General features: G+C 53.7%; 2 protein-coding genes across 2 annotated transcripts; one reads left to right on the top strand and one right to left on the bottom strand.

Moving 5' to 3' along the window:
* Positions 1–3585: 3585 nt before the first annotated feature.
* CTHT_0059940 (putative homeobox protein) lies at positions 3586–5817 on the top strand (the record flags this gene model as incomplete). The annotated part of the gene is made up of 2 exons (XM_006696249.1): positions 3586–3948; positions 4033–5817. 2 exons carry the CDS (start codon positions 3586–3588, stop codon positions 5815–5817), a joined length of 2148 nt encoding a protein of 715 aa, XP_006696312.1.
* Positions 5818–7647: 1830 nt separating this feature from the next.
* On the bottom strand, positions 7648–9139 carry CTHT_0059930 (Dl-glycerol-3-phosphatase-like protein; the record flags this gene model as incomplete). The annotated part of the gene is made up of 6 exons (XM_006696248.1): positions 7648–7698; positions 8092–8421; positions 8515–8663; positions 8786–8853; positions 8915–8956; positions 9018–9139. 6 exons carry the CDS (start codon positions 9137–9139, stop codon positions 7648–7650), a joined length of 762 nt encoding a protein of 253 aa, XP_006696311.1.
* Between the last annotated feature and the right edge of the window lie 429 nt (positions 9140–9568).

Raw genomic sequence — 9568 nt, 5'->3', positions numbered from 1 at the left:
TGAAGAGTATCTGGCGATGCTAGCGTCAACAGCGAGAGCCCAATGGCTGTCATCGGACGATGGCTGGATCCGATCAAAACAAACCCATCACTTTGGCTTCGAAGAAGAAAAGCGGGAGGGGCTGTCTAGGGTTTGATCGTGGGGATAACTAATGACAGCAATGGCAGCTGGAGTCCGGTGAGGTCATCTCCACGTTTTCATGCTGGCGGTAGGATTCTCACGCTGGAAGAGAGAGTACCGGTAGCAACGCCGGGGAAAGGTGAGGCCGGGTTAACTCCGTAGGAACGGATATCTTCCGTATGCTCATCAGACCACCACAAAACGGCATTTCTGGATGTCCTGTCTGCCGTGTCTGTACCCTGAATCCAGGATTTCTTGACGGGAAATATCGGCCGTTGCGTTCGGCGCGAGCGGCTATCACTGCCGAGTGAGTATGTAAAACGGGTAGATAATAGATATCTGGAGTGCGTTGGCCTCTTCACGTCTATAGAGAACGGAGATGGGCGAAGACTCGTACGTATGGCTCTGGCTCGCCGCATCGTCGAGCTGTGAGACAGTCTCAGTATCTCAACCTCGGCCGCAGTGGAGCAGGCTCGGGCTGGCCGCTGCAAGTCAGAGGATGCTGGAGCTTCAGCAGCAGCGAAAAGCGTTGAGGGGCTGGGAAAGTTGACATCGAGTTACTCCTCAACCCCGAGACACGCGGCATCAAGCAGAAAGATGGAGACATTATCATGGAATTCGGCATGAACGGAAAACCCAAAGGTCAAGTTTACCATGGCAGTGTATTTAGCTATGGAAGGCGAGCTCTTTCAGCAGGCGTCGTTCCAATACACTAGGTAACGTTGGTGTTAGTCGGTGCCCTCATGCAGGCCCGAGAGTTTGGGACCGGCCATTCCTATTTGCACAAAGCTTGCGAGAAGCCTCTTGGCGAACGTGTTGGTGTTATCTGACGGCTCCGCAATGGAATTTCGCAAATGATTTCGAACGTGGCTTGAGGGTCTGGGGGAGCTTGGGACACGTTCGTATGGTTGTTGATGAGTGGTGGTCGCGCTGGAAGAGCCAGCAGAGAGACGTGTTTTGCCTTGGCCGACCCTTGTGGAGTGGCCGTTGTACAAGGAACAAAGTCTTTGGCCTTGCAGGCTGCAAACACTTTGTTATCCAGTCAAATCGAACGGTTAGGTGCCGGCACAAGGATGGGATGGCATTCTGCGAGGGAACATCAGAAGATCGCAGCCCGCTGCCCACCTAAGACTTTGACAAAGATGCAGGAACCTGGAACTCGGACCCAGTACCGAGGCCCAAGTCGAAAAAAAAGGCGCGCTAACTGTGCGGACACAGTGGGGGACGGGTTAAACCCTCATGTTTGATTGGCCAGCACAGCTCGGAGCCTGTACATGCTCCGCCGCCGGCCGGCGCTGATTGGGCGGTTGAGCAGAGATCCACCACAGGCGTCTGGGACTTTAACTACGCCCACCAAAAGCCGAAAAAACGGAGCCAAAAAGAAGGCGCGAAAAAATCGCCAACGCGCTGGACATGCACAACCGTCGACTTCTTTGGCATTCGAGAGCTCCCAAACGCCAAAACGTCCGTGCTAGCGTCAAGCTGATGACGAGTGTTTCTCGTGCGCTTGGCGCCGGCAGGATGCCGGGTTGAGTCCTGCATCGACTCATCAGGCTAACCCGACCGCGTGGTGCCCTTCCAGGTTCACCAGATCTGGACCCGAGGCTGCAATTCGCGCAGGCCAGGAGAACCAGGTTTTCTAGGGTATCCAGGCCAGGCTGAGCAGCTCCCCCACAGCCAAGTAACAGATTCCCAGGGGGTTCGTCAAGAAAGCGAATTGCACAACCGCCCCAATCCTCGACCTCCTTGTGCGGCATCCTCAGTACGCAGTGCAAAGCATACAACAATATGGACAACAAGGCCTCGACATCGTCCATCACTGGGACTGCTTGACACGCCTGGAGCTTTGTCAGAGAGTGCTGCAAAGCCTGCGACACGCTGCTGGCATTGCTGGCACTCGGTATCCGCCAGCTTTCGGGCTCGCTTGCTTCCCCGGTTGAAGGTCCAGGCCCTGGCGGGGAGTGAGCTTGGCAGGCCGGGCGGGCACGCGTCGACAAGACCAGGGCAGGTCGACTTTTTGGGATCTCGTTTGTCCCATTCCATCTCACCCACGGGTTTCCATTGCGCCCTGCGCACTGTCTCCGTCAGCCCGCGATGCCCCGCTCGCTTGGCACTCGGTTGCCTGCCGGATGCAGTGGCCAATGAAATCGCACACTGTTCGACAGGACAGGCAACTGCCCCACAAGGGAGTTAGCCATATGGCACAAGCGCACTGTGTACAACAGTACCACGGACATCTGGGTTCCTAACCGTCTCTTGTGTGTCGTTCCACGGTGTGTCCCCTGTCTGCCCCTGGTCGTCAACCCTTGGCACCTGACGACTCGCTAGCCCTTGTCCAGCATCGCATCACTCTCCGGGGCCAATCCCCGGCTTGTCCCACTGGTGCCAGGCGTCAGCGATGTGCCTGTTCACTCGCTCTCACACAGCGACGCGCCGCGGCATCGAGTCGCCGCTCGCCGTACGGCGAGTTGTCCAGGGCCCGCACATCCAACATCACGGCAGCATTACCAATGTGCAGTTTGCAGATGGCATGGCAAAGAGGTTCCATGATCCCCCAGAGCAGTTCTGCACAGCAATCTGGACCCAGCCCGTGCTGGTGCTGGCGCTGCTGATGCTGCTGCTCCACACCCACTTTCACGATTCGCACAGTTTGGCGTTGTTGGCACTGATGTGTCTGAACCCCCATCCTGGCGACAAGATGAGACTTGAATTGGAGACGGGAGACCAGGCAACCTGGCGACCTGGGCCATCCCGACCCCCATTCATCCCAGCATCGTTCCCAGGTCCTGTGTTGTCCAAAGGTCCAATCCCCTAATCCCCCTTCGCGCCTTTGGTGTCCTGGACTGCCCTGCTGTTCCTGCTGCTGTCCCGTCCCTGATTTTGATTTGAGACCACGCACCAGCGGCACTACAGTCCACAGCTCTGTTGCTCAGCAGATGGGCGGCATCGCATAAGAAAATGCCCTAGGTACATACTTGTAGCCGCGTCTCACCGTTTTCTCCCCCCCCCCCCTTTGCTTTTCACCCACACGCTCACTCCTGCCCTGCCTCTCGCTCTTTCGATCTGTTGAACATCCCCCTGTCGCCCTGTCGGCGCCGCATCTCTCATCTTCCCCTTCTTGGCTCTGGCACCCTGCTTGGGCCCACACCTTCTTTTAACGTCCCCGTCTCCTTAAACCTGGCAGCCACCCATCCCCTCGGTGGCGGCTGTCGTCTTTGTCTGTTTTGCCCGCCTACCTCAACCACAGTTGTTCTTTTGCTACCAGCCAACTCCCTCGTCCTCGATCATCGAGAGACATACTCGAACGTCCTTTCGCCAGGACCGTCACCTGAGGCCCATCGTTAGGAGGACGTAGAAGCGCCAACCAAAGCCCAAGAGCCCGATCGTTTAGCGGCGAACCCGACAGGGGCGCGTCATTTGTGAGCTGGACGACCTGTGTCCAGCAAGTCATACAGATCATACAAGATGGATATGAACTACAACAGCTATCTGGATCCCCTGGGCCGGCGCTATGCGGCAGCACCGGCCCTCACCATGCCGCCCACTTATGGACCTACGCAGCCAGTTGTGCATCCCCCGATCCCTCAGTACCAAGTACACCCGGCCTACCAACCCACCTACTGGACTGCGGCACCCTACTATGCATACCAACGTGGAATGTATTTGCCTCAAGGAGCAATTCTCACAAAGCCAACGGAGCCCAAGCCGAGGTTAGCGAAGGACGAAGTTGAGCTGCTCGAGAGCGAGTTCGCAAAGAATCCCAAGCCCAGCAGCAGTGTGAAGCGGGAACTGGCCGAGCAGATGGGCGTTGAGGTCCCCAGGATAAATGTTGGTTTGCGCACAGGCGATTCCCCTCTCGCCTTTTCCCCTTCTTGCATGCGCATGTTTGAGTACTGACATGGTTTGGGGTAGAACTGGTTCCAGAATCGCCGGGCCAAGGAGAAGCAATTACGGAAGACTGCTGAGTTTGAGGCACAGCAAGCGCGAGAGAGGGAAAAGGCTGCTGCTGAAGCGGCTGCCAAAGCGGCTGCTGAAAAGCAGAATCAAGAAGCTGCGGGTGACTCGAAGGATGAGGATAAGCAGCAGGATTCTTCCTCGACATCGAATGCCCCTCAGAGCGAGGCGAACACTACGATAAAGGCTGAAGAGCCGGCCGTTGAGTGCAAGGCTGGAGATCAAGTTTCACCGTCATCAAGTCAGCCTGCGAGTGCACCGACCAACCAATATTCTTTCAAGTCGACCAGTGACAACTTCTCTCAAGTCAAAGTTGAGAACTCCGTGTCACCAGTTTCTCAGTCTCAACTAGCCGGTGAGCTGACGCCGCGGCCCATGACCAACGGCTCATATAGTGAGAGCCAGAATCATTCTGCGATGCAGCAGCAAATGACATTACAGCAATCTCAAACGACCGCATATGACTACCAGCCAGCCGACCGAGGTTCTGTGGATGGGTTTCCCCCTCCAGTCCTCGAAAACGTCACTTCTCAGCACAGCGACACCGCTATCAGCGAGGCAGCAGCATTCAGCCCGTTCCCTGAACCAGACTACTTCTCGACTCCGACTGTATCGCAGTTCCAAAGTGACATGATCTCTGCAGTTGCCCCGAGCAACCCTGACAACCAATTCCTCAGGCACCAGCCTTCAACTGAGAGCTTAGCGCAGTCAGAAGGGGTATCGCCGAGCGCGATCCCCGATTCGCCTTCCACTGTGTCCTCATTACGCTTTAAGTCCCCCCCGCCGCCTGCTGATATTGCCGGTCGGCGTAAGATTCGTCGCCCGGCCCCTCTCGGGTTGTCAGCCCTTCGGGTCGGTTCGGGCCCGAAGACGGGAGCTCCTGACGCCCAAAGGCGCGATTTGGCCAGCCCGTTGAGGCGCATCTCCTCTGCGACAGGTCCCCTTTGCGGCCGTGTGCAGAAAACATCTTATGTTGGTTCGGGCCCTCGCTCACCTTTCGCCATGGATCGGACAAAGGAGGTCCTCCTGCAGAGCATTCAGAGCACACAAGCCGGCTTTATGCCCTCCCTTAACGGCACCATATCCCCTCTCAGCCCAGAGGGTTTCCCAGGTCAAAGCCTGACCGACTCCGTTGTGGGCGCCACCACGGCCAGCCTTTCCTCCACTGATGATGAGAAGTCGACCTATCCCTTCACAACCCTCGGTACAAGCACCGTTATCCACAGCCTGCCTCCTCTCTATAACGCTGGCGATGTCGCCGTCCGTTCCCCGCCTAACACTCCCGGCCTACCGATGAGCTTTACCCCTGCAAACCCAACAACCAACGACCCATATTTCTCCGCCAGCTCCTCCCTCGACCCCACATGGAAGTACATGCCCACTTCCCAAGACGATCCCCTCCAAACCCCTGGTCTGGTCAGCCACACCAGCTCTGAGCTCGACTTCCCGCCCTTGCAGCAGCAGCAACTTCCGGGCTATGTCGCCAGCCAGCCGCAGACACCCTCTTTCCCGCCCACGACAGGGGCCGTTGATTCTGTGTTCCCAACTACCAGCCTTTATACCGGCAACCCCTCGGGCGTTGACTACCATCCTTTCCCGGAGTCGACGTATCCGACAGACTCGTCAGCAAAGTCATCGCCTGTCGCACCTGTTAGACCGATGGGTTCTGTGACATTGCAGCAGCCCACAAAGCAGTTCCAGTTCGCGCAGAATGTCACTCCTCAAGACTTTGGCAAGTCATGACGTTAGGAGTTATAGAGGGGTTGTGAGAACCGGTTGCAGCTAGCCGTGCAAGAACAAACACCGAAGTTTGTTCGGCGAGCAAGATCCCTCACTTGGGATGGCTTTCTGACCTACCTGTCTTTTCCTTGTTTCATATCATACTCTTACCCGCGTTCTCCAGAGGGATCTTTCTTTTCCTTTTTTTTCTGGCGACAGTTCAACGAAACCATGCAAGCGAGCGACAAGCGACAAGAAAACAACACATGCACACACAAGACAGTACTTTCTCTTTGGTAATGTAATGATAAATGGGTACACACAAAAGCGTGGCGGCAGCTCGGAAACGACTTGACATACCTGACCTGGACTTTTCCTCTTTTTCCCTTTATTCTTCACCTTGGTTACGGATTCCGTTTTACTCGACAGGAGCTCCCGTTGGATTGGACTGATTGATTTGAAACCAATATACCCCTTTGTTGGGTTGGATTTTTCTTGAATGGACGGATGGATTGGAAATGTGTTGGAAAGGAAATGAGAATCGTTTGGATAGGAACAGATCGGCGAAGTTGCAGGCTTGGTCGAAATCTCTGGAGGGAGGCATGGTGCTTTATCTTGGCTGCTCTGGTCGTGTTTTTCCGAGGCCTCAGCCGAGGATCGATTGAAGCTTTGGAGGAGACAGATTGGAGGATAAGCATTGCATTGAGTTGAAAGTGAAACGCAGAGCGACGGGTTTGAACAGCCGGCTCTTTTTGATATATGGTGTGAACGATGGAAGAGTGAAGTCAGGGTAGGAAGTCTGGAACAGACTCCTGTGTATAGTATGTTTCTGATTTGACTTTTTCTTTGGAAACATGTATTACGAAGACCAAAAGCGAGAAGGCAGGAGGGTGAAAACAGAGAAATGCCTACCCTGTTTTGGTGCTGCTAAAAACCTTGAATCCAATCCTTTGGATGTGATGTGAATGTTGGTATGTCGATTTGATGCATGGCATCCATGAAGATCCCGAAGTCTGCATCTTGTGTAAACATCCAGTTTATACCCTTTCCATCACCATGAACCAGTCTCCTCCAATTCCCCTCTTCCCCCCTTCCCTTCATCTATTCCCCATCGCTGATCAATAGTCCAACAATGACATCATCCCCCATGTGGGCATCATCCGTCCCATTCGCACACCCTAAACCAAGTAGGAAGGTCGTTAGCCACAAGTGGAACATGCCCCCAAAACTACAGCATATGCAAATCATTGATCACCTCAACAACCACAAACAACACATCCTTGGAAAAAAGCCGATCAAATGAAATGCAGATGCGGATGCAGCCTCGCTGCGGCCCGTCCCGCTGTGTTCGTTCGTTGTCAAGCAAGCACGTGTTTGTGGTTTCCTTGTTCCCATGGATGTGCTTCAATATATTTCCAATAGTCTGAGATTATAGCCGATAAGCTTAGTTGCCCATTTTAAGCCTGGGCATGCGTTTTCACATGTACATTTTCCTCGTCACCTGCATTGCACCCGCACCGATCGGCCCGGCCCATAGCCAAACAGGTTAATCTGATGATGAGAATTTGCTTGAAGTGGAATGTTGAGGAGAGGGAAAATAGTGCCACATTCTGGAAGGTAAAATTTGGTGTCAGTTTACATACGAGCAAAAATAGCATCGGGACTGGGGCTGTTAATGGTCCGTTTTTTTTTTTTTTGCCATGCACAAGAGCACATGTGCTAATAGTATTGCTCCTATCAAGCCTCAACATCCTCCTAAAATGCACAGCTTCTCACAACTTCTTGATGAAAGAAAAGTTCTGGAAGACTAGAGGTACCAAGAATAATCCCGGCTAAATGTTTACCAGTCTGGCTTTAAGACGGCTTCTTAAGTGATTTGCCGTCGTCACTAGCGCAGGTTTTCAGCTGGGCTAGGTTGGAGCAAGTTTGTAAGGTTGTCGCTTTCTCATATAAATCATCTGTGTTAGTGGGGGAACATAGGCAGTGTAGGTAAGGAAGCAGCAGATTTCTTCCAGTATGATGAACGGAAGCATTTGTAGTATGTATGTCTAAATGCCTTGAAGAAACCAAGAGTAAGGTTGAGGAAGCTTGTTCATGAGCGCGGACCGGCCGTGCTCCTTCAGTAAGTTCCTAACCAAGTTTATCCACAAAGTGTGAGATTTTACAATACCCAGCCTTCTACCTAACAACTAAGCTTCATCACCGACCCTGCTTCTATCCCATCTCTGCTAACTTCCATATTCTCCTCCACTGACCCCCAACAACCATCTCTACCTTCCCTCTCGTTCAAGGACGTACCAGAGCTCCCTCAATAACAACCTTAACCTTCCCCCCATCAACCTCCTCAACCTTCAAACTCCTCAAATCCCTTACTACCCAGTCCGGCTCCGCCGCCAGAACCTGCTCGATCGTGTGGCTGGTCACCACAGCAAGGACCTTGCATCCCGCAGCCTTGCCCGCGCGGATACCCGCCGGGCTGTCCTCCAGCACAAGGACCTGTTTTTCAGGCGAGGAGAGGGACAGACGTTCCCGACCGAGGAGATAGCAGGCTGGATCGGGCTTGCCGTTGGTGACTGATTCGGCGGTTATTAGATGGGTGGGATAAGGGAGGGTGAGGGCGGTTAGCCACTTTAGGGAGATAGTTAGTTTTGAGCTCTTGGTGAGGAAGCCGCATAGACCAAGCACATCAGGGGTAAGTAATGGAAAAAAAAAGGAGCATACCCCAGTGACAAGCGGCACAGTCCCCGAGGTAACGATAGCCCAGGGGGCATTCCGAGCAACCAGATCCTCCAGCAGAGCACGAGCACCAGGAATTTCGACCGCATCGGCGCCGTAAAGCTTGGGGAGGAGACCCTCCATGTATTGCACATCTGGGTAGAGTGAGGTCAGCATAACTGTAATGCGACTTCTGGGCTCATCGTTATAAGGAGGTGTGAACGGGAGCATGAGAATGGCCCAGAGTTTGTAAGCCAGGGGGATGAGGTGTGCTTACACTCCCAGTTGGCCTTCTCAGGGGCCAGTATCTTGAGCATGTCGATGGAGCGGCGGCCGTGGGAAGTCCTGATTAAACCTATCAGTTTCTGATCACGCTTGCAAGCGTTGATTCAAATTGTGCACTTACTCCAGGATGACCTTGTGGTCGACACCAATCTCCTTGCCGACTCTATATTATCGGATTACTTAAGGATCGGTGAAAGGTTGGATAGCCAGGGTGAGTCACTCACGCTTCCCAATGCTTCACGACAGCATCGGTCGAGTCGATGATAGTGCCGTCCATGTCGAAGAGCAGGCCGTCGAAGACGACTGTCTCGGCAGGGGCTGAAAAAGAATGTTCCGTGCTGCCCATGGTGATTGCGTTTTGCTTATTCAGACACTGAGGGTTACAGATATGCTCGAAGTCTTGAGGCTTGCTGTTTACCCTCGAACCGAGAGCTAACGGTACAAAACAGAGATGCTCTAAGAATAGATATATCGAGGTTTGTCTGGTTACGGCTGGAGATGACACCTTGCAAGTTAAACACTGTTTCAACTCCAATATGAAGTCCTGATAGAAGCCATCGAGATTTCAAATCCAAGAACCATAATAAAAGCGCCGATCGGGCCGACATGTTGGGTCCCTCCAAGCCAATCTCTGAATTCCAGCGCATGTCCAATGGCGGAGTCATCCCAAGCACCAGTGAGCCCGCCCTACTTCCCCTCAGTTCCCCGACTTCCCCTGATGTCAATTCGGCAACTCCGCTTTTCTCTCCGCTAGCGCCGCCTGCAAAATTCCCAG

This window comes from Thermochaetoides thermophila, assembly GCF_000221225.1.
Source record: "Thermochaetoides thermophila DSM 1495 unplaced genomic scaffold scf7180000011821, whole genome shotgun sequence".
NCBI classification, from domain to species: domain Eukaryota; kingdom Fungi; phylum Ascomycota; class Sordariomycetes; order Sordariales; family Chaetomiaceae; genus Thermochaetoides; species Thermochaetoides thermophila.
Note: the sequence above shows the minus strand (reverse complement) of the source record. Positions and strands in the feature narration are given on the sequence as shown.